General features: G+C 39.3%; 1 protein-coding gene across 3 annotated transcripts in view; it reads left to right on the top strand.

The window, feature by feature from the left end:
- pde5ab (phosphodiesterase 5A, cGMP-specific, b) overlaps positions 1 to 26,086 on the top strand; it is a 142,275-nt gene that overhangs the window by 26,700 nt on the left and 89,489 nt on the right. For 2 of the 3 annotated variants that reach the window (XM_088073966.1, XM_088073967.1), the window contains exons 1-3: positions 16,458 to 16,737; positions 22,370 to 22,904; positions 24,383 to 24,556. In XM_088073966.1, the coding sequence (XP_087930092.1) occupies positions 16,640 to 16,737; positions 22,370 to 22,904; positions 24,383 to 24,556 (807 nt within the window). In that variant the 5' untranslated portion in view covers positions 16,458 to 16,639. Of the gene's footprint in view, positions 1 to 16,457; positions 16,738 to 22,369; positions 22,905 to 24,382; positions 24,557 to 26,086 lie in introns of those variants that run through there. The other variant, XM_088073968.1, reaches the window with a different exon arrangement.

Consider the following 26,086-nt stretch of genomic DNA (forward strand, 5'->3'; position numbering starts at 1 on the left):
GTCAGGGACAGAAGTCTGGTGGATTTACCGGGGTGTGAAGCAAAAGGACAGAGGCGAGTCGGGTCGATACCATGTAAGCAGTGCTGAAGAGTCAGGCATGAGAGCGAAGACAATCTGGCAAAGAGTGAGCGGAGTGAAGCTGCATACATACTGGCTTGATTGGAGATGGTGAGCAGGTGACAGAAGCAGGTGGAAGCAGTAAAGCTGATGAGGGGTGTGGCTGAGCAGCAGATCAGGAGAGGGGGAGAACAGACTGTGACACCCTCTGCCCTTAGACCCTCACATCATCCATAAAAAAATCTCCAGAAAAAGAATCCCTGTAACGGGGGGGACCTCAGGAAGAGCAGCAGAGGATGATGAGGGTGTTGATAAGTCCAGTGCGTATATTGATAGGGAGGTGTCCAAAGGCATGATCATGGCATCTGCGCAACCAGGACCAAGACCGCGATCAGGGCGAGCAGGGGGTACAGTATCAGTGCAGCCACAGCACGAGCACAACCAAAGGCAGGGTCGCAGCGCCAGCACAGCTATCACCATGATCAGGCACAGCCAAGGTTGCGGCCAGGAGTCGGGAAGACTAGGAAACAAGGGAGCAGGAATACTCCGGAGAGGCAACAGGATTAGCGTAGTGCAGTTCACTAGACCCAGGCTCCGTAATTGCGAGCCCTAGGTAGTGACAGTACCACATGGCTATCACAGATGCAAGGCTAAGCGCAACTAATGAGGTTGAGCTAAGCTGAGGTGTTTATGTGTTTTGAGGTGAAATATTGGTCTACATAAACACCTGAGGTGTTTACCTGAGGTGTTTATGTGTTCTGAGGTGAGATATTGGTCTATAGTTAGTTAAAATCTCAGGATCGAGAGTAGGCTTCTTTAGAAGGGGTTTAATGACAGCTACTTTAAAGGACTGTGGTACATAGCCCATTAATAAAGACGCATTGATCATATCAAATAAAGAATTGTCTAATAAGGGTAAAGCTTCCTTAAGTAGCCTAGTTGGGATGGGGTCTAGCAGGCATGTTGATGGCTTGGATGCAGAAATCAAAGTAGAGAGTCGGCGAAGGTCAATAGGGGAAAAACGGCCAAAATAAATTCCACGCCTTGGTGCCATATCCAAGCTACCTGTGTCTGGGGTCAGGTCAGCTAAGGGCGAGAGGTGATGGATTTCATCTCAAATAGTTTTAATTTTATCATTAAAGAAACTCATAAAGTCATCACTGCTTAGGGCCGAAGGAATACAAGGCTCTATGGAGCTGTGACTCTGAGTCAACCTGGCTACAGTGTTGAAAAGAAACCGGGGATTGTTTTTATTTTCCTCAATTAATGATGAGAAATAACTTAATGGGCATGGCAGATGGCCTTGTTATACATGTTAAGACTATCCAGCCAGACTAAACGGGACTCTTCCAGATTGGTTGAATGACAATTTCTTTTAAATTTTCGCAATGTTTGTTTCAATTTGAGGATCTGGAGGTTAAACCATGGAGCTAATTTTCTTTGATTCATTATTTTCTTCTTGAAAGGTACAACAGAGTCGAGAGCTGATCCCAGTGAGCCAGTAGCACTATCAACAAGACCACTAATTTGAGAATGACTTAAGTTACTAAGAGTATTCATAGTCACTGTGAGAAATGGTAATGAGGTCAAATGCAGAAGGAATCAATTTCTTAAATTTAGCCACTGCTGAATCTAGAATAGACATCTAGAATAGTAACTCTTGCTGAGAGGCTTGTAGTCGAGTGATAAAAAATTCAAAGTTATTAAATAATGGTCTGACAGAGCGGGATTCTGGGGGAAGACTAATAAATCTTCAATATCGATGCCATATGCAAGGACAAGATCTAGGGTGTGGTTGTAGCAGTGGGTGGGTTTATGTACACACTGACTGAAGCCAATTGAATGTAAAAGTTTTTTTTGGTGAGGACTCAGTTTTACAGTGACAGATCTTTCCCAGGGATTTTGTAGCATTTATTTGAAATTGGATTTTTAGTATTGAATGTACTTATGGATCCCTTAATAAATGTAAGATTTAGAAACATTTGCAAATTACAAAAATTGATTATCTAAAATTTAGATAACACTTTCTTTTGGCTAGGAACACTGAGACAGCAGTTTTCAGAAGAAGCCAAATAATACTGACAGTGTATTACAACCTGAAAATAAAATGTAAAGTAAGAGTGAAATATTGATTAGTACGAAAATAACAGGTGCAGATGATTTGCTGTTAGGTTTATTTAATTGAAACTATTAAAATGAGAGGACTATGGGTGGCAGTGGCTCAGGAGATAAAGGTATTTGGGCAAGATACTGAACCCCAATTTGCTCCTGATGGCTCTGCTATGGGTGCTGAATGGTTAAAAACTGGTAGCAGGTAGCAACTTGTAAAGTAGCCTTGGCCATCAGTGTATGAATGTGTCTTGTAGTGTGATGTTACTGGCAGCGTTTCAATCTGACACCATCCTCCCCCGATTCATGCGTGAGCAACAGCTTCCATCCGGCAGTGTTCTCAGGCAATGTGGCAGGTGCGGTCCAGCCATTTGCCAGCATATAGCACTGCAATGGGATCTGTCTGGCCATGTTCTCACCTGACATCATCCTGACACATTTCATGCACAAACAAAAGTGACCTTGGCATCATGAACTTCAACAAAACCACAGTCAAAGTGGTAGTATTTTACAAATGTAGAAGGCGAACTGGCTATACGAGTTTGTTATGAGAACGTGCTGCACTTCTCTAACAAAAAAGCATAGAGAGATAAAGGGTTTGAAAAGAGATTTGTTAGCAAATCCAGGTATTTTGCCATAGCTGCCTCTACTTATCCCCAACATTTTTAATATTTCATTATCATTTCAGCTACTTTGGGCTGAAATCAGTCATTGTGTGTATATGAATGTTTCTAAGGACAGCCACAGCAGAGGTGAACCTCACACCTTCGGTCCGTGCTCACTTCAGTAACCACAGCTGCCAGGATGAATCATGGATCTTAGTTACTTCTCTCATCTTCTCCTATAGGACATTACAGCACTGCATAGCTAGATTACCACCAGAAAACAAACCATCATGAAATGAAATATCTTGCAGCCAAATTAGGACAGGAGTTGGTGTGACAGCTCCTCTCCACTATCACCTAACAAATATATAGTTCAGAATGAGGTCACTGACTAATAATGTAGAAAATATGGGGGGAAATCTATACGCATTACCTTGCAAACTGATAGATGCATTCCAGCTGAGTTATTGGGGCCATTATGACTGTGGAAACTGCCATAAATCTGAAAAGTAATTGAGATCAGAACAAGCATCTTTCATGTGAGATAGATGATCGTGGAACTGAAAACATTCCCAGGCATGACATAAAAACTTAAACTTGTCTTCTTAGAGACAAACAATACAGAGCAAGGGCATTGTTTCTTCACATATTTGTGGTACAAACTCAAATATGTTTGGTTTGTGGTTCATGCTGTATAATATGCTTTAAAGCCAAGGAATCCAAAGGCAACAATGCTTTTCATGAACTTTAAATTAAATTGTTCCAGCCAAAAGAGAAGTCAGATCCAACTGCCTCAGCAATGCTGACCTCTCTTAGCTTTCACCCGAGATGACCGAAATGTTTGTTCTCTGTTTCACTCCAGGAATCTCTGACCCTTTTACCTGATGTCAAAGTAATGAAAAGTGCTGTATGTTCCCCGAGCTGGGATCTCACATCATTACCATTTAAAGCATTCAAGGTGACACAAATTTTCTTTCCAGCTGGAGCGTAGAATTTAACCTTTTTTTTTCATTTCCTTGTCTGATTTTCCAGAGAAGACATTGGCGATGTAGAGTTTTTTAAACAATGTGCTTGAAACCAGGCTGCAGGTTTTCCTCATATGGCCTCTCTTTTCTCTTCAGTTACTCAAAGTTTGAATGTGACGATGCTTACAACAGAAGTGTCCTTTTGGACCCATCTGATAATAAATAAGCAGTGTCAGCTCTCTAAGCAGTTACTGCTAACTCCTCTGTTGATTTGTGACATTTTTTTCTGTGAAAGAATTGTTTGGGTATAGATTTATCTTCAGTCATGCCTTTCACTGCTCAGACACACGTTAGTCCTTCAATATGAACATGGGTAATGCAGCTGTGATAGCAAATCCCTTCTCATAAAAATTACTTCAACTTTCATCACTAACACTCATTAAGAGGCTAAGAGACCATGCAAATTAATAATAATGTTCAGCCAGGTGCCATCATAAACAATTTCTCTTCTGTGGGTGTTGAGAGATAATTAATTAAGGCCTAATGCAAAAACTCAGATGACTGAGAAAAAGATGCAATCTTCACAGCTGAAACCTACGCACAAAAGTGAATCCGTCAATATACACCCACTACTTTGACCATTGTGAGGTTTTAATGGCAGATGGCATTTTCTTTCCGAAATATCAATTAAAGCTGCAAGCAGCGATGAAGGGGCCCTCGCACCCCCACATATGTCAGGATTCTGGTGGGACTCTTGCTAATGTGCTACATTTCCGTGAAAGTCAGATAATATGTGCAAAAAGTTTAGACCCTACAGTGAGCTACTTCACATGGTGTAGTACTTCCAGCAGCCACTAGGTGGCAGTGGAGGAGAGACAAATTCCATGTTGTGTTTGTGTACATCATGTGTTGACCAAACCAAGTAAATATCATGTAAATCAGATGATAATTGTCCCTCAAGGCTTACTTCCTGTTGCCAGTAGGTGGTGCTATTATGACTAGTAAATATTGTCATACAGATGTCATACATACAGTGTTCAGGGTGGGACCCTAGTAAAACCTATGAGGTTTTAGGCAGATTGGACATTGCACACCAAAGTTACAACAATGTCCTATTTTCTTGCGAAAATTCAAAATTGTACGCCAGATAACAGGAAAAGCTTAAAAGTTTTGCATGGACCATTAATAACTTTCAGTTGGGAGGGTCTTAAGATCATACAGATAAAATTTCAACTGGATCCCAGTAATTGTATAATCTAAGATGATAAAAGTATTTTTAAAAAATTATTTCTTGTGGCCACTAGGTGGCGCTATCATGGCTATTGAATATTGTTATACAGATGTGTTCAGGGTGGGACCCTTATCAAGCCTATGAAGTTTCAGGCAAATCGGACTATGTACACCAAAGTTACAACAATCTCCTGTTGTATGGCGAGACATCAAAATTGTACACCACGTAACGGGAAAACCATAAAAGTTTTGCACAGACCTGTGATAACTTTTCATCACCAAGGGGTTAAGAACAGACACACTAATTATGAATCCCGTAGGACAAGATGGCAAAAGTAAGAGGCCCAAAATCGCCAAAAATCAGCACCAAATTCAAAATGGTTGACTTCCTGTTGGGTTTGGGGGGTGGGTCCAAGAGGCTTTTTTGTGCATCTGGGCATGATACATACAAATGCCAAATTTCGTAATTGTAGGTCAAACCAGCCATTGGGGCTACACGTTAGGGGGCACTCTGGAGCTATTTTGCGAATTTTTCCACCAGGCTGGACAAGCGTACCAATTTTCATGAGTTTGTGAGCATATTTAGACCTCCAAAAATGCGATTCATTGAAGAGAAAAATAATAATAATTCCTTGCATTCCAAGAGGATATATATATATATATATATATATATATATATATATATATATATATATATATATATATATATATATATATATATATATATATGGATAAAATAGTTAATAATAATAATAATAATAATAATAATAATAATAAATGATAATGATAATATATGATTAATTATAATAATATTTTTCTGTACCATATTTTTTTTAAAACTATTAACGAACTTAATAATTTCTTCCTCCATCTCTCTCTGTTTAAAAATAATTATAAATAATAAAAAAAATATTTTCAGGTCATTTTCTTGTCACTGTTTCCTAATTTCTTGCAGTTTGTGGGATATACCAAGTTACTCATTGGCTTTTTAGTCATGTTTTGAAAAGAAATTAAACCAATTGGCTCAGGTGTCAAAAATTCAAATGCACGTGAAAGGCATCTGAATGCAGCACAAGAAAAATTATGTCTTTCCATGCTTCAAGGGGTTAAACTAGTTTAGTATTGTGATGTACTAGAAACACAGATGAATGTGCACACCTCCATGAAGTGATTTATAAATGTATCTGCACAAAAAAAGCATAACATCTAGGTCTCTCTGTCGCTCTCCTCTGCTGAGCTTTATCCCTGTTGTCCCCACTCTGTGTGACATTGAGCAGACACGTCTGCATTTTCTCAAACATTTGCTGGATGGAAGGAAGCCATTAAACTTAGTTCTGCTCACAAACAGCCCTGTTTTCAGGACCTGAGTTGATGCTGAAAAGAAGGCTTTTATCTCCTCAGCTGAATACTTTGGATGCATACTGCCTCTGGCAGGACTCACTTAGATTCTACTGGGCTGCAGAAAAGTCACTCTTGGGTCTTTGACTGCAGCTTGAATTAAAAAGTAAAAGAAAGATGTATGTTGGCATAGAGTGTTTGTTTTGTTATTGTTTCATCAGCAAGGATGGAATCTGTCAGTAATAAGTTTTAACATAAGAAAGGGTTTTCTCTGACAAGAGGATCCAAGCATTGTAAGCAAGCAGAGTCTGGTTAAGGTATGGCTGATGGCCTGCTCAGGTTTTTATTTCCCTCCTTAGTGTTGCTGACTTGTTTACTGAGCAGCTCAAGATGGAAAAATCTGAGGTCAAAGTCCAATGACACGCAGCAAAGAAAGAGGATTATGCCCACCCTTTGTTTTTGTTCACTGTGCACTTGTGTAACGCCTGATTCATAAGTGTGCTTTGTTATTTGTATTTGATACAGTAGCTTAGGCACATTATTTTGTTACTGAATATATGACTGTGTGTGATCAGGCTGTCCTCATGCAAAAGTAATCCACCAATATTCACACATAATCATGATCCAGTAATACATGTATTATCCACTTATTTGGTATGGCAGCGATCATGTGACCAATGTAGTAGTAGTAAAGAAGGAAGCAGAGCATGGATGTATTAAGATACCTGGATACAGCATTCAAGACTGGGGGCCATACATTCCTATGAAAGTTGCCCAATGGCGCATGAAACCAAAAAAGATCTATTTCTGCCGTAAATAGGATTTACAAATCATGTCCACCAGCAGCAGAAGACAACCCGCTAATTTGACAGTTAGTTGAACTCTGCTACAATGAGTCTTAGTGACTAAATATGCAACACGTTTTCATCCCAACTAATTCCATGGTGTTGCTCTGCCAGTGACCTTCTGCATCTATTTATGATGTTTAAGGTTCCCTTTGCGTCAGCTGTTTATGCTATGGGATGCCATTACGGTGATGTCAACAAATGCACATGGTGGGATGAAGCGGCACAGTCACTGCATTTACACAACAGCACAGACTGTCACGATGGTTAGGAGTAGGCAACAAAGTTACTAATGGTTAGGTGTGGGCAAAAGACGCACTTGGTAAGATGTAAAAAAGAAAAAAAAAAACAACAACAAGCAAACAAAAAAAACCCCACATATCAACAAGGGAAGCAAACTCTGGACTCCCGCACAAAAGTCAATTGCACCTAAGTGCACTTGTGGTCCTCATATTACATGGTTATTGGCAGCGTTATTGAGGCCTGAGGCTCTCCTTCAGTGTTTCATGTGCACGCTTACCCTTAGCCTATCCTAACCTTTGTAGTCTTTATTTTTACCTAAATCATCATAGCTAGCTAAACGCTAACTTAGCATTCATTCATTCTTCTGCCGGCCAAGTGGGCTATTTCAGGCTTAGCGTTCTTCTAACTTAGAAGTCTGTGAAATGAATTAATTGTCTGACTCTTCCAGACTTTCCAAATCTTACGAGACTAGATTAAGTCCTGATTGTGAAACAAGTCATTTTGCAGGGGTTGTGTTGCTTAGAAATATATCTACTAATTTATAGATGTCTCTTTCCCAATGTAAGTCAATGGGAGCAAGTCTTTTGGGCCCAGTGGCATCACATTACAGGTCCAGTCAAAACACAAGCCTTTCCTATGGAGACCAGTGTTGAAGTGTGTGAACTTTGATCAAACTTTGAATAATTTTTTGGTTCATCATCTTCATTTTTCTATTTCTTAACCTAACCACAGAAACTTAACTTGCCTAAACACATTCTCTGCAACTTTAGATTAATTATGTAATTTGTGTGGATCTAATCTGTAGGATATCATACGAACCATTGTGTCTATATTTTCATAGAATATCAGTTTAACATTTGTATGAGAATACGTTGGTGTGATTCGTGTATGTACTGTATGTGGATTTGATACAGTATTTTTGATTTCAGTAAGGTGTAAGCACTTACTATATACTATACTGAGTATGTACTGTATGCATGTGTGTTATTGTGTGTGCTTCCCACTAAATAATTGAGTGAGAAATTTGTATTTGATGCTTTTGATCTTGAGGTCTCTAAAATGATACATATTACTGTGGTTGGTTGGTTGGTTGGCTGGTTGGTATGGGACACCTTCAGCAGTCAGCAGGGCTCTACCTTCCTTAGTGCCGCATCTGTTGGGATTGACTGAAATTTTCCATATTGGAAATCCAAACTGGAACTGTGTGATGACTTTTCAGCCCACTGTTACCCGCTTTGTCTCTTTCAGATTTTTGATAGTCCCTCCAGACCTATTCTGAAATGACCTGACCATTGTGTTGTTGTCACTGTTAGAAATACCAAAATTCCCCAATCTAAGCCATGTTATAAGGGTTGACATGAAGCATTTTACAGAACAAAGGTTTTTTTTATGACCAGTTTCACTTTGATTGGAGGAAAATTAATATATTGTTGAAGTCAAAAATGCCTGGAAATCCTTTAATAATGTTTGTACTGAAATTATTGACAAGCATGCTCCCCATTGAAAGTACAAAATAAAAACGCCAAAACAATGCATGGTTCACCATAGATTGCCATCGCTGCCTTTCCAACGCCCCCAAACTCTTTAGCACTCATATCAACATACAAACATGCATCTGGACCTCTATACGGTCTATGATCTGGACTAGACACACTCTTTTGCAAACTGCAAATCCTCCTTAACAACATGTTCTCATCCCAAGTTGTCACATATTGCTGCTTCGCAGTGAACTTCCATGTCTACATATTATGCTCTTTAAACCTGGTTTTCAAAAATGAAATCAAAATTTGTCTTTAAATCCTGCTACATATTTTTGAGTGGCAGGATGAGATCAGGAGTCTCACAGCCTGGGAAAAGAAGCTGCTCTGAAGTCTGGTGGTTCAGCAGTGGATACTTCTGTATCTTTTCTGACATGGCAGCAGGAAGAACAGACTGTGGCTGGGGTGGCTGCTGTCTTTAAGTATCCTTTGGGCTCTGTGCAGGCACCTCACTCCACTGAGGTCACTGATTCTCTGTGGATGGATACCAGCGATGTTCTGGGCAGTTCTGATCACCCGCTGTAGAGCCTCCCTGTCCTTGGCTGTGCACGAGCCATGGTAAGGTGTAAAAAAAAAAAAAACATCAGCTGGAGGGGAAGTGAACAACAAAGATGCAGCAGAATTAAAGACAATTTTTTAAGGTAATTAATCTACCTTGTACCTTGTGCCTTCATGCTCCTTATATTACACTGTTACCAGAGTGTTTTAACCTGATGTGAGTGGCGTATCATGCAGACACAACAGGTTCTGTCAGGCCAAGTTCATTAATACTTCACATCCTCATATTAGGCTGCCGCGGAATGTGCTCTCTGGCTGTGTGGCCTTCCAAACATCCAGCCATCCAGCTGTCCATTGGTTTAACATAACACCACAGACGATTTTGTCTGACCACGTTCCAGCTGATTCCGCCCAAGGGCATGTCATACTGCCACAAAAGGTGACTTTTGGCATTGGGATCTTATGCAGAAATCACTGCAAAAGCGGTGATATTTGACAATTTCAAAAGAGAGAATAGGCTACATTCTTTTAAACTGCACATGTTCTTGAGCATTCAGTCCGACCAGTTGTGAGAGAAAGCCTTTCAATTATGTCAGCTCTAATCCGAGCACGGGGAACGGACAAAGAGCAGTGGAGGGGACTGTGGGATATGAGAGTCCAACTTTCTAAAGGCATTTCCTTTTAGATGCTGCATTCTGCTTTTAGTGTAGTATCTTGGGGCAAGATTTCTGTATATTCACCACTTTTAAAGATATGATATGACAGATATACTGTAGATGTTTTATCCGTTGTGGTCATTGTTCAGACAGAGGTGAAGGTGAAGTGAGAAAAGTTCAGTGGTGAAGACAAGTTGTGACCAGCTCTTCTCAGAAACACATTAAAAGGAACTTCAGGAGTCAAAGAGCCTGAGGGGCTTTACTTTGTGTGTGTATGTGTGTGTGTTACATGAGTGCAGATGCCTGAAGTGACCTTTATTCACCTTTTTATTTATGGAAGATAATGTTTCACATTCTAAATCTGTAAATGTAAAGATGTAACATATTTAAGATGTAAATCTTAATGAATCGGGATGTCAACTCAGACTTAGTCTAAACTCATGGAAAATAATTCCTTTTACAAGGTCAAGAAAATGTCTGGAAAAATGTTGTCTCGCCTTTAAGCTAGCAAGAGAGGAAGTAACATTACCAAAACAAAGTCTGTGTTAAGGTCACAGCTGTGCGTGTGAGCGATTTAAAAAGCAGCCAGCAGCAGTTAGTAATAAGGTCCAGGAGCTCTTTTACTTCCCAAGCAGAGGCTGCCACTATATATAGAGAAGGTAAATGATTGTTATTAACATGTTATGTCAGTGTTATTGTTTAGAAAGAGCTACCGATGCATATGCTGTATGTAACTCTACAGGCTTTAGCTGTTGTGTTAAATGTCACACCTATCACGCCTCTTTTGCTTCCATGATGCTGGCATGCTGTCTATAATCAGAGTGGAATATTTGGTTCTGTGTAAAAATTCAAATGCAATGTAGAGAAGGGACTTTGTAGTGGCTCTATAGCATCATCCCTGTGCAAAAAGGTGACTTACTACAGCCTCGCAGAGCTGCTAAGGCTGTTGTAAACTCTTAGTCTTATTCTTTAATAGTTTGCTTTCTTAACCCTTTGAAACCTGAGCGAATTGGCTTGATTTCTTTTAAAAACATGGAAAGAAGGCAACGAGCAGTTTAACAAGAAATTACCCCAAAATTTACAAAATTAAAATAGCAAAAAGTTACAAGAAAAATACATGAAAATCAGCAAACAATGAAAAGTGAAAAACATGACAAAAATGACATGAAAAAAGTGCTCAAAATAAAATATATATATACATACAATAATATAGAGATATGAAATATGTTTCAAATGTATAAAAATAATCTCTGTTTCTTTAAAAACTTATTTTCACAGTTTCCTTGTCACTTTTAACCAATTTCTTGCACACTTTTCTTTTTTTCATGTTTTTGAAAGAAATTAAACTAATGGTTAAATACTTGTGAAAGGTATCTGAAAGCAGCACAAGAAAACTGATGTTGTTTAAGGTTTCAAAGGGATAAACATTGGAGTTCACCCTTGGCAGCCTCAGTGAGTCTGCTTAACCTAATTTAGTTCATATCTTGTTGGCTGTGCTGAACATATCTCTTACTTTCTTTGGCTCATGCCTTGTGTCTGCTTTCCATTCAAAAAAACTAAAGGGATGTAGGAGGGTATTTTGGGACGAAAAGCATACATACAACACAGAAAAGTACAGCAGCAGACAAATATTCACAAGAGCTGAATGTCAGAACATAATACAAAAAGTGACACAGTAGTTGGGTGTCATTCCTCATTTTGTTAACCCTTTGAAACCTGGGCAAATTGTTTTGATTTCTTTCAAAAAAAAAAATGGGAAGAAGGCCATGAGCAAAAAATGAAGAATTCACCCCAAAGCATGAAATAAGTGTTAACCTGAAAGTTAACACACAAAATACAAACAGTGCTCCTGTCCCCTTTAAAAAAGTCTTCTCTTTTGTTTTTTGACGTGTCTTTTTTCTTCATTTTCTTACTTCCAGGTCTCTATACATTTCTGTTCATATTTGTACTCTGTGATTATATCTTATGTGAATGTCTTGTCTGATAAACTAAACAATCTATATGAATAAAATGTTTACATTTTTTATTAACAATTTTGTAAAAAAAAAAACCAAAAAACATATATAGTTATGATAAATATAGTTCGCTGGACATATTACCCTAGCTTTTTAGAAAAATGTTTTCTAAATCTACTAATTTCTTGGAATTTTTGGGACATTTCTTGTCAAGTTACTCATTGCCCTTTTTCCCATATTTCTGAAATAAATCAAACCAATTTGCTCTTTTTTCAAAGGTTTAAATACTTGTGAACTTCTTCTGAAGGCAGCACAAGAAATGTGATGTCGCTCCAGGTTTTAAAGGGTTTACCAGAAGTATGGTCTGAAAAGCTGCTTTACTGGGTCATAAGAAATAACACAGGACATAACATGTCAGAGCAGAGCAGGATGAACAATGTGATGATCAAACACAGTGTGAAGAAACAATGCAAAGCAACCACAGGTAGACAAGACACAGACCATAATAAGAGCAGACATGATGTGTCCTCCTCTGTCTTTGTTGGCTCTGATTTGCTCTCTGTGCTGTGGGGGGTGCCAGGAGGCTGGGAGGGGGTTGGGATGCTGCTGGTGGGTTCCCCCGGGATGACTAGCTACCATCTGCTGGTAAAGTAACACCACTGGTGGGGGCCAAGTGTCCAGCTGGGGGGGACACTGGAGACCATCAGGGTAAGGACAGACAGAGGCTGAAAGCCATTACACTGCATCAATAACAGGCTGCACTCCTCCAGACATGTCATTTGCAGGATCACTGGAACGTGAATTACTGCTGGGGTTTATCATATTTTTGTTATTTTGAATGAGCACGCTAAGTGAGGTCAAAGGAGATGAAGAAATTATTGTAAATTTGTGGAGATTGAGGAAAGCTCTTGCTAAGGAATTCCTTTAATTTATTTCACTTTACCTCTGAATTTTAACTAGTGTCAGCTTCTGAAAGCTGATGGAGCTGACCATTTGTGCTGATATTTAACCCATTGAAACCTGGGCAAATTGGCTTAATTTTTGTCTAAAAACATGGGTAGAAGGAAAGAAGCAACTCAACAAAATGGCCAACAAATTTATATGAAATTTGTTTTTAAAAAATGACATGAAGAATATCTGACAGTAGACCAAAAAAAAAAGATGTGGACATATTTTTTTCTTGTAACATAATTTGAAATATATAATAAGGTATAATTATATAGAAATATATAATTAAATCTAATTTTCAGGTTATTTTTTGTAAGCTGTTACTATTTGCCATTTGTGAAACAGTTCTTGGCAAGTTGATTGCATTTTCCCCAGATTCTTATAAAGAAATTAAACATTTTTTCTCTGGTTTCAATGGGCTAAATATCAGCACAAAATACTTGTGAAAGACAAATGAATGCAGCACAAAACTGATGTTGCCACAAGTTTTAAAGGATGAAGTTAGCAAAGTATTCAGCAGTTCTACAAACAGTCATCTCTAAATGACTTTGACACATTTCTCAGTAAATATGTGCTTTGCTTGTGTGACTGTGAGAAATCTGCATCTTTCTGCGGAATTCATAAGTGCAGATGGAGCTAAAAGGTCTTTTTTTTTTTTAGCTGTTATTAATTAGCATTGTGTAAACCAAGTATCTGAGGGGAAATAAATGAAAAGCCTCTGTGTGGATTATTCCCAGTCTATGATGCTCAGCAGTGACTTTATTGTACTCAAGCACTGGTGTCTTTATACTCTTATATATTCCTGAAAAAATGTTCCTGCTACAGAGAATATTTGCATGGCTTTCTTTAATATTTGCATAGAGACAACAGTGTGTGTGTGGTACTCTGTTATGACTGTAATTTCCTGTAAATACAACACCACGGTTCAGGTGTCTGTGGTTGCCAGAAAGATCATAGTGATGTTACTTTTACAGTTTGGGCTCATTTAATCCTCGTGACATCCTGTTGCCTTCCCTTGTGCTGGTTAAACATTTTGGAAAAAATGCAGTGAGGTATGGGTTGCAGGTATCACTAGCAAGTAGTAGTTGCTGTAAGTAGTCGTAATTTCATTTTTGAAACTTTGTTTTCAAAAATGACCAATAAATCCTACCTTCTACCTTCTAGTCAGTTCTAGTATATTTTAGTGGTGGACTTCACTACACAAAGATCCTACCCCAAAAAGCTAAGTTAAGATTCCATGGTCAGATTTTAGTCTCAAAATAGAAACCTCGGTCATGCTCAGTTACATCAGGTTTTAAAAACCCTGGTATGGTCTAGGCTGGGGTCCCACTTTTAGGCCAGTTAAATAGTTGATACTCATGTGGGATACAAGCTTTCTTATAACCTTCAAAGATTCTTCCAGAAATGCACTTTGTTTCATTAGTCCCTAAAATATTCCCAGGAGGTCTGGACATAAACTTCCTACTCATGTAAACATTGTCACAGAACTAATGTTTCCCTCAAATACCTCCACAGAAGATCACATAAGGTTTGTTCATGCAATACTTCATTAAAAAAACAGAAGAATATTTATTGAAACTATGGATTGGACAACACATTCTCATACCAAGTCGTCACATGTTGTTGCGTTGCAGTTCGTTACATATTGCCACTTTTCAGTGGACTTTTGCATTTATTTATTACATTTTAGGTATCCTTCTGTGTCTACGCTGTTTACCTTGCGGGATAACGCTACTCTGATGTTAACAAATGCACATAGTGGGATGACACAGCAATCACATGGCAACCAAGGACGTCAACAAAGAAACATGCTGGCACGGATGGTTAGGATTAGAGGAAGGAGGTACATGGTAAGATGTAGAAAAAAAACATCACATTCAGACTGGAAACGAACACCAAACTCCCGCATGAAAGTCGAGGGTTTGTTGGACCAATCCAGTACCCCACCCACCTGCCCTACAGGCTGCTCCTCCCAGGCGTGCTCCTTATATTACTTCATTACCTAATTTTAACATTCATGGCAACTGAATAGGGTTAAATTTTTATTTTACTCACCTGTTTAAAGGCTGAAGGTTACGCACAATTAAGGGCAGGGCCAGTTTGAGTGACAGGTTTTCTGCTCTACAGCTCCATCCTCTCATCCAAAAATAGTATTTGCTGGCTCCAAAAAAACTAAGATGGTGACGGCCGAAATACTGAACTTGAGGATTGTCAGGATATTAGAAAAAGCAGGTCAGCTGCATATCACAACTATTTTGGGCCAGAATAATAATGACATTGTCCCATGTCCACTTGGAACTACTGTATATCTCTGACAACAATAGCTCTTTCCCTGGGGAATGTGGGAATGTTACTTTATGGGAACATCCTCCTCCCCATCTCAGTGTTTTCTCAGAGATTGTTAATGGTTATTTAATAGAGACCTTATGCAGGCTCTGTTTTAAAGGGATGGAAAGAGACGACATATCAAGGTACAGCTACCCTGCTTGAATGCCATATTTAATATGGATAATGTTCTGTATTAAAATGGATGCAGCCTATGACATGAATATTTCTGTACAATCACACACCGCACAGGATATTTCCTTTAAAGGGAAACTTCACCAGTTTTATGAATAAAAATCAGTTTTCCACGTGAGTTGTAGAACAGGTTCTGTGGATCTGGAGGAGCTTTGTCAAGTGTGAATAAATAACTGTCCATCTGTCAGAGTGATGTCATAAGGGGATATCTTGAATTAGGCTCAGAGGATATAATTTTCTACAAAGGCAGCATAAATTAAGAAAGTTGAGTTGGAAAGATGGTAGTTTTAACCACGGATGTAATAAAAGCCCTGGATACAGCATTGGAGGCAGGTCCTCATTTATTCCTAGGAAACAACTCAAAGGCGCATGAAGTTCAAAAAGCTCTGTTACCTGCATTTTCCATATTGTGGGGCACATTGTCAGGCCCATAGAGGAGGCCTGCTAAAGACTTACAGCAGTCCAGCATGGCCAAATGTGGCCAAGTGTGACTGTGTGGCTAATCCTATCCCTTCCAATTAATAATTATATTTATTATCAATAAAAAAATATATTTATCATAATTATTTAAAATTATGTTAAAGAATTTTTATATTTTAAAGCCTTTTTTTCTCAAGTCTGTTTTTCCTTGTTTGGTCATTGCCATTTTCCCATGTTTTTGAAATAAATTCAAGAAATAAGTTCAAGAAGGAAAGAAAGAAAGAAAAAGAAAAAAGAAATCCAACCAATTTGCTCAGGTCTCAAAGGGCAAACAAATCACAAATAGGCTACCACCCATTGGGATGTTGGAACGCTGTGTCCTATACTGTCTAATATTTAATTAATAGGTTATTGCTAGTAATAAAGTAATAGTAGTAATAAAGGTGGAAAGAGAAGAGGGGGTCTATTGCTGCTCGCTCTCTCTCTCTCTCTCTTTCTCTCTCTCTCTCTCCTGTCCTTCAGTAGTCGCTTCACCAACGAGGAAGCGCACAGTCAACGCTTTATGATCCGCGCGCACCGACCCCGAGCAGCTCTCTTCTCCCCGAGCCTCTATCTCTCTCTCTCCTTCTCCGTTTACATTACTCGGTACCGTGTCCAGATGTAGCCGGTAACCGGAGCGCACAGCGGGAGACTGTGTTATCGCGTTTGCGCCATGGAGGACTGCTGCTCTCCGGAAAGCGAGAGGATGGAAGCGTGGCTGGACGACCACTTGGAGTTCACGCGCTCCTACTTTATCAGGAAGGCGTCCAGGTAACGGGGGACAGTAAACCCCGGGTCACTCTGTGCGGCTGTTGGCTGTTTGTGTGGAGGTTTCACATGGATTCTGGTGCAAAAAACTCCATGTTTGCTTTAGTGTGAAGCCAAGTAGAAAGAGATGAATGTCCTCTTCTAGTTTACTGCTTTATGTGGAATCACTTTGGAAGGCTGTAAAGCTGCTCTCATCACATCTAACAGTAAAAAACCTCTCGTGCACGACCGTCTGTGAGTGTTTCAGGAGCATTGTGTCCGTGCTCAGGTGCTCTACTTGAACAGCTGCTCTACTGCTCTTTGATTGACATGCTTTCTCTGTCTCTCCCTCTCTCTCTGCCTTTCGCAGCCACTTCCTCCCCCAGCTCAGCTCTTTTTCATTTCACCCTTTCGCCACAATCAGGAACAGCTCTGAGAGCTGCACAGGGGCCTTAAATGATTAACTTTTACTGCTGCCAATGATTCCGTTTAATTCTCAGCATGTGCTGTTGGTGATAATTATTCAAGCCATCCACATTGTACCATTGGCATGTATGAGGTACTTATCCATAGAAAGTATATCAATTTAAAACCTGAGATGACATCAGTTATGAGCCCTGAGACAATTTGTGCAATCAAAAAAAAAAACATGGGAAAAGGCAACAAGTAAGTTGGTAAGAAATGCTCCACAAATTGCAAGAAGTTTGTAGATTTAGAAAATTATTTTAAAAAAGAAAGCTAGGGACACATTTTAAAGGGAAAAAGAAAAAAAACTAGGGACAACTGTATTTATTATTATCACAATTAAATATTTAATTTTGTTTTAGATTTTTAAGCACTTTCCCAGGTCATTTCCCAGTTGTTTTTTTTAACTTTCCTTTTTGCTTATTTTTAAAACAAATTTTCAGGGTTTTTTTTGTACTTTTTTTTTTTTTTTACTAATTTCTTGTTTTTTGGGAGATAATTTTTTCTTTTGTTGCTCTTTGCCTTTTTCTTATGTTTTTGACAGAAATCAAGCATATTTGCTTAGGTATCAATATACATGGAGGCTAAGCAATGTACTGCTGTGGCAGGGTCAGCAACAAAACATTTTAGCTACCTAAATTTTTTTTTTTTTCATCATCATTTTAAGTGTATGCTATATTTAGCATATTTTAATGCTTGACTGTCTTAATGTCAGACAGTGATTTTCAACTGCAAAATTAAGGTGTTCCATTGCTCTTCACTGATTTAACATCACTGAACACAGGAGCTGCTGGTCCACCGCTGCCTCCATCAGTTTGTGTTTTTGAGTGACTTCAGTGTTTAAAAGGACTAGTTCAGATTCACCGAAGTCACACAGTAACACTAACTAACTAACTGATGGAAGCAGCAGCAGACCAGCAGCTGCTGTGTTCAGTGATGTTAAATCAGTGTGTTGGCATCCCAATTGAAATGAGCTGTCTGACAGAAAGGACAAACAGGAAAAATGCTCTCTATACAGCACACACTTAAACTGATATAGATTTTTTTTCAATTGGGACTTTTTTTAGGCAACTAAAATACATTTTGTTGCTAAGCCCTCCGCAGCAGCACATGGCTGAGCTCCCATGTCAGACCCCAGACTGCTTCTCTAAACTGGGGAACTGACATCTACTGCATACATTACACTGACTATTGATAACTACATCAAATCTGAACTATCCCTTTACGTCCATTTTCAAAATTCATAAATGTTATTTGTATGATGTAAGACAGTCCCTAAACATAAGTAAAGTCAACTTTGTGATGCCACAGGGCAGAGCTACTCGGCTTGCTTTGCATTGGGGCCACTTTTGTGAAATGACAGGAGGCCAGAGGCTATCCTTAGCAGCCCCATACATGTTTCTACATGTTTTCAGGATTTTAGTATGTTTGTAGGATTTTAGGACATTTCTGGGATTTTAGGGCATTTCTAGGATTTTAGTATGTTTCTAGGATTTTAGGGCATTTGTAGAATTTTAAGACATAAGGGACTTAGCTAGGAACTCAGTTGGGAGTTGTGGGGAATCCTCCACTGGCACTGTTTTATGCACTCTGGCACCTTTGGCACCTTATGTATACTAAAAGTACAACAACAATTCCCAGTGTGTAGCACTGTATTTTTGGGTGGAATCAGAAAATGGTTGGGGGGCCATAGGTTGAGTGTCCCTGTCATAAGGTCCAAAGTCTGGAGCTTCTCTATAGATGATGAATGGTCAAAGATGTTGTAGATAGCACCAGAGTATATAGTTACATTTTCTGTTTCAGAACTGAGAATACAACAAAAGATTAAAGCTCATTTGGGGATAAAAAAGATTCTGCAGGACCAGAAAAATCAGGCTCCCATTCATTGTCTACGGAGCAGCTCCACACTTCATACTTGATGAGATTTTCCTCTCTGCTTTCTGGCTTTGAGAGAGAGTATTCGGGGTTCACAAACATTGATTGAACTTCCCAGGCAATGACAAATACATATTGGAATTCTTAATTTTGGTTGTGTTCCCCTTTAAATAACTTAACTCTGTTGTAGCCTTCTCATTTTAGACCTCAGACAGCGTGGGTAGGAGCAAATTAGCCAGTTAATTTCTTATGCAAACACAGATTCCAAATCAGTCTTTTTAGGCAGTAGCAGCTATATAAGGGATTTTTGCAGCAGGCATTTCATCTGAGCATTTCATCTGCCTGCCAGCACTCCATCAGGACACTCTAGGTCTGTTTGTTTTAGTGACAAACCCCTTCAGACCCATTTATCCACTTAAACCACCATGGCAACCTCACTTAGTTTTCTTTTAATCGAGTAACTGCAACACACATTATCTCAATCCCATCTCCATCTCAAAATGTTTTCCATACAAAGCATTGTCCGAGGCCATATTTTCCTCTAATGCTGTTGCTGACCGCACTACGAAAAATACACAAAAGACAAAAAGAGCCTCAGTGCAAGAGGATTGCACACATCAGCCATTGTGCCATTTTGGTTGAGAGGCATTTCTTAGAGAAGTATTGATTCAGCCACACCTCCCCTGGATACATTAGGGTGAGCTCAGTGGGGAGGCTGGAGGACTGAACCTGACTACCTTTGACACTCTGCAGGCTGATAACAGCCTTTCTCTGTGGCTGCTGGAGTTTTATTTGCCTGGCTCGGAGCCTAAGATACCACGGTTAATTTCACGGCCTGCGCCTGTTAGCGTCTTTCCTTCCGCTCAGGTGGACAGAGCCTCTGACTGCTACTGTAGAGGAAAAATGAGTCACATGACCTTGTTTGAAAACTGTGTGCCAAATTCAAATGTATAATGAAATAAAATGCGGTAAGGCTCATGCTGTCTGCTGTCAAATTTTTATTCTCCTGCACAGGGCTGTATAAAGATATTATATCACACCAAGACATGAGACTGTATTATCATAGATGGATATATGAAGTAGAAGTATGTAGATGAATAAACTAATTGGAATTCTGTGGTGAAAGGTCAATGGTTAACTTCACTGTGATATTGTCTGTCTCATTCTTGTGAACACCATTTCTCAAGATCACCTTGAGGGACGTTTTGAAAATTTGGCTTTAATGTCCACTTGGGCTCAGTGATAATATGATTAGATTTTGGTGGTCAAGACCTTGCGTCCCTCTCATTCTCACGAACACAATCTCAACAAGGGCTTGAGGGAGTTTCCTCATATTTGGTACAAGCTTGGACTCAAGAATGAACTGATTAGGAATGGATAGTCAAAGGTCAAAGGCCACTGCAACCTCACAAAACACCCTTCATTCAAGAATTCATATACTAATTATGATAAAATTTCACACAAATGTAAAATAAGATAAAATAAGGAAGTTATGACATTTTATATTTGAGAGGTCAAAGGTCATCTTCACTGTGGCATCATAATCTGCATAAAACACTTTTCTGGCCATCGTGTGAGCCAGGAAAATAACAGATCTTTGGAAAATGGCTGAAAATGGCAAGCAAACAATAATAACAATTATTTCATAACCCAGATGATCAGGTTTTGGTGGCGCGCCACAGCTCTGCTGAGTGTCATTTCACTTTGCAGCATAAATTAGCTGCACAAATTGTTTTGTTTTGGTACAGGAAAAGATGAGATTTATGTTCTTGTGGGATTTTGGGGGCTGAGTAGTAACACAACTCTAATCACAGTTTGTGTGGTTTGGTGTTTTAAATATGTGCTCTCTTCTGACTGTCAGGATAAAAGGTCTCTGTGTGTTAGCATTGTCATTATGCCAGAGGTTATTGGCTTATAAAATCGATGTGACAATTTATACTTGATGTTTGTGATAAAGTCATTTTATACATTGCATGTGGAACAAGCTGTGATATAGCGAGTGTATTTGATATATCTCCCACCCCTATATAAATGTGATGAGCGTCAATACTTGCCCTTACTTTCAGCTTTTCAAACTAATCAATACAGAATAGAAACCCACAAAATGTTAAGAAAAATGTGCAAGTGCAATACTTATTTTAAGCTTTTCAGACTAATGAATACACAATACAAACCCACAAAATTTTAAGAAAAGTAATATTCTCACAGCTATTTTCCCTATTAAACAGAGAATTACAACTGTACACTTTTTATATTTTACTTTTTTTCAATCACTGAAGAACGAATTACCTTGTTTACTCATCATAAAACACACTTCATTCAAAACCCAACAAAACAAAATAAAACTCACCCAAACCGTCTTGTTGGTGAGTCCACTGCTCCAACAATCACCAGGATTTATTTAAGGATTATTATTTAAGGATTTATTTAAAGTTCCGGGCCCCTCCCCTCCCACTCTTTTTCCCAAATAAATCCTTAATTCACCAAGTTGGATGTAAAAATGATGCTGTTATTGTCTCTGCCCTACTTTCGGCCGGCTGTTTACAGTCCTGTAACTTCTCCCTCCACCAAATAGGTGTTGCGGTGTTTTTTAGCTCAGCTGCCTGTTCCACCTACTGGAGCACAGAGACCAAGCTCTGGTGGTGCTGTGCAATACATACAATCAGTCTCATACATAAAATGTGGGGACAGCCAATGCTGATATTTTTTACAAAGTCTGCATATTGCCGACTAACTTGTCTAAATGTGTTATATTTCTACTCTTCGTCACATTTAACTATGTTTTTCAGAGGCATCTACATAATGTGAACATAACAGAGCACAATATAAAAATGAAATTGTAATTTCTTTTAATGACATATTTATGTGCTTTCCTAATTTACATAGGCAGTACAAGCCAGAGACAGGTGTACATTTTGTTAGAACTTACTACCAGAGGAGTCACTCACATATTAATGAATGCCAGACTACACACATAGATTTCCTTGTGCAAACACGTTACATACACATACGTTCTGCTCTGTTTCATGAATGAGACCCAATGAGTTTAATAGAAGGAGGAACAATGGTATTTATGACAGTATTTAAAAAAATATACCTTTGGGATTTCTAAATACTTATACTGATATACTGTAATACCATGATAAGCCCAAGCCAATCGTGGATTACGTGGAATTTAAGTGTCAGGTGCTGTTATCATTCCTGACTCTTCACCTACATTAAATCTGTAACAGTTAGAAAAACAGATGTACAAATACAGTACTTTCTGTTACAATATGGCGAAGCATCTGATGTAGTTTGTTCTTTATTTCAACAGGGAAGTGGTAAATGCCTGGTTCGCTGAGCGTGTCCACTCCATCCAACCGTCTGCCTCCAAAGAAAATCCTCCACAGCACCGGGCCCACCAGTGCTCCTCAGACTTTGGTCCCCCCTCTGCCTCCACCATCTGCCCACCTACCCTCAGCCTCCTGGAAAACCGCTGCCCATCCCCGGCCACAGTCCCCAGCCCAGCCCCCGGTACCCCAACTCGCAAAATCTCTGCTTCAGAGTTCGACCGCCCACTCCGACCCATCGTGGTGAAAGATTCGGAGGGCTCTTTGACATTTCTGAGCGACGCTGACCGTGAAACTGTCCCCCTGAGAGGCTCAGTGATGGGTGAGGGTGGTGTTGGTGGGGTAGGTACTGGAGGTGGATGTGGCGGGGCAGGTAGTGATGGCAGGGGTGACCGCTGTGCCAGGCTGCTGGAACTGGTGAAGGACGTGTCAAGTCATCTGGATGTGACAGCACTCTGCCACAAGATCTTTCTCCACATCAATGAGCTGATGGCTGCGGACCGCTACTCACTCTTCCTGGTAGGAGCGGGCAGGGCTGTGGGTCAAACTATCAGTCTAACTGCTTTAACTGGAGCAAGAGGAAGTGACACATATGACTCTTCAGTAAATCAAAGTGCTGAGAAAACATATTTTTAAAACTTATTACATTCTCACATCTCAGCTCTCACTCAAACTACTAATGGTAAAAGCTCCAGTTATTCAAAGTCTATAAATAGTTTCATCAAATCATTTTTCAGTCATTTTAGTGCCAGTTTATATTTGCCAGCAACTGTTTTGCATATTTTATATGATGTGACCTGCACATATTTAAAACAGTTACCTTGCAGACTCCAGCTCATTTCTCGGAAAAACAATAAGGCCATGTCTAACACACTCTCATCCCAACTCCTCACATGATGCTGCTTTGCAGTGGACTGCCACGTCTACATATTGCACTCTAGGTATTCTGTGTCTGCTGCTGACGTTCTGAGATGCTGATACCGTAATGTCAACATAAGCACATAGTGGGATGACACTGCACGCGGCTATGTTTAGGCAACTATAGCACCTGGCAACCATGGCTGGGACGTCAAAAAAAGCACATGTTGGCACAGATGGTTAGGTTTAGACAAAAGGAGCACATGGTAAGCTGTAAAAAAAAAACCTCATCACTCTCAGACAGGGAGCAAATGCATATAAAAGTCCAGGGTTTGCTGGATCCATCCACCACCCTTTCCACCTACTCTATAGGGACCTTAGAGCTCCATATATTATATCGTTACAGGCAGTATTTCAAATTGATGCCGTCCAATGGCGTATTATGTGGACATGACAGATTCTGTCTGACTGTTTTTTCACGTGATGCTGCCCGTCTGCATAACATGCTGCTGTGCATCTATCAGCGTATAATAACACCACAAACAGTTCTGTCCGGCCACATTCACAGCTAATGCCATCCAGTGGTGTATCCTGCAGATGCAAAAGGAGGATTTTTGTCAGGATCGTACACCGAAAGAACTGCAAAAGAAGAGCTGTAGAATAGGGTGATTATTCTCTGGGGCCTTAGACACTGTGAGCCAGCCCTGTAACATCACACACAGTCATTTGATGTAGAGTGTATGAAAAAAATATTGATTAGTGCAGCTTTAAATGACTTTGCTTTACTTTTAAAGATAGATAGCTAGATAAATAGATATGTTTGTAGATAGATAGCCTTTATTGTCCCATAGGGAAATTTGTTTTCACAGTCTGTCACAACATGTAACATATAACATAAATCACACAATGCGCAAACACCATAATTCACCCACCCCTTCCCAAGCAATATATTCATATTTTATGGTGTCTTTTGTTCTGTACATGTGAAAAACAAATTATCAAATTCCTCCTTCTTTAGATTAGTTTGTGTAAATAGATTATCCGCCTGTTCTTGTACTCTGTGTTTGTGATGTAGGCCAACAGTAAGGGGCAAAACTAGATAAGTTCTTGGTTTAAATCTGCTGTGTATTTGGTCTCAGGTGGGTGAGGACAGCTCCAACAGGAAGTTCTTGGTGAGCCGTCTGTTTGACGTGGCCGAGGGATCCACACTGGAGGAGTCCTGCAGTAGTTGTATCCGTCTGGAATGGAACAAGGGCATTGTGGGACATGTAGCTGCCACGGGGCAGCCGCTAAATATCAAGAATGCTTATGAGGTGAGGATTTCACATGCTTGTCCCTTCATTCCTCTTCATCATTACATGGGTCAGTGTGGATGCTGGGGAAGCCTGTGAGGAGAAGCTCTCTCTTTCTATGTGTGTATGTGTGTGTGTGAGAGTGTGTGTGTGTGTGTGTGTGTGTGTGTGTGTGTGTGTCTGTGTGTGTGTCTGTGTGTGTGTGTCTGTGTGTGTGTGAACCAGGCTGTTTGCTCTGGGGTGCATTTAATGTTTCGTGCTGACGGAGCACAGACTGCAGGGGACAGGAGGGGGAGCAGAGAAGAGCAAGTAGGTCAAAGTGCTCCTCTGGTGCTCCTTCTCCACACACACACACACACACACACACACACACACACACATTTTCACCCTGACAGTTTCAGCATAGTGACCTTACATGTGATCGGGTTTTACACAGTATCACTTTCCCACTTCAATTAATGATCGAACCAACCTAATTTCAAAATCTGTGATGTGGTTTATATTTCTCTTTCACAGGGACTTTCCAACACAGAAATTCTCCTAAAAAAATGAATTGGAATTTCCGTTAATGTATGTTTGAAACAATCCTGCTGCGTTAGAGATGCTGTTCGGTGTATTTTTAACCTTTAACAGAGCTCTCCGTCTTTATGTTAAGCAAGGCTAGCCACATCCTGACCCCAGCTCCGAACTTAGAGAGAGAGAGAGAGAGAGAGAATGCAATAAAAGTTTGCTTTCTTAAAGGCTGATTTACTCCTTTAACCATTTAAAACCTGAGCAAATTGGCTTTTTTTTTTCAAAAATATGGAATAAAGGCAATAAGCAACTTAACATTAAATGGCCCCAAAAATAGCAAAAAGTAAAGAGTCACACGATTCCAAAATTACATAAAAATTAGCAACAACAAAAATAAGTTAAATGACCTAAGAAAAGACCTGAAAAAAATTGCAAATACAAATATATTCTGCGATATAAATTTATAAATATAAAAATAATAATAATCATGAGAATGTTTCTCTCTCTCTTTATCTCTCTCATATATATATATATAGATGGATGGATAGATAGATAGATAGATAGATAGATAGATAGATAGATAGATAGATAGATAGATAGATATAGATATAGATATAGATATATATAATTTGCTAATAATTATCTCTCTTTTTCATAAGGAATGTAATTGATGTTGAGCTTTCAAAGGCTTAAAAAAGGTTTGAGAAAAAGTTTACATTTTGTACCAACACCTTTGAAGATGCATGGTTAAAGATTGTCTCTGCAAATACTAGCAGCAGCGTTTGTAGGAGATGCTTACAGAAGCGTCCTCGAGAGTAATAAAAATAAGTGCCTTGTCTATATTTGACAGAGCTGCAGTGTGTTGCACAGAGCATATCAAGTGTTCTTGCTGCTACTGTTTGCGAAATATAGGTACAATATAATTATATTGTATTTTATTTATGTATACTTGTAATCTATTTTTAACTGAAGCTGACTGAAACAGCCACAATTCTCTAATCCATGATGTTGACTGGACTTACAGTTAACAGTATTAAT

Source organism: Plectropomus leopardus, chromosome 23 (assembly GCF_026936395.1).
Source record: "Plectropomus leopardus strain MGB_pleo_1.0 chromosome 23, ASM2693639v1, whole genome shotgun sequence".
Taxonomy (NCBI): Eukaryota; Metazoa; Chordata; class Actinopteri; order Perciformes; family Serranidae; genus Plectropomus; species Plectropomus leopardus.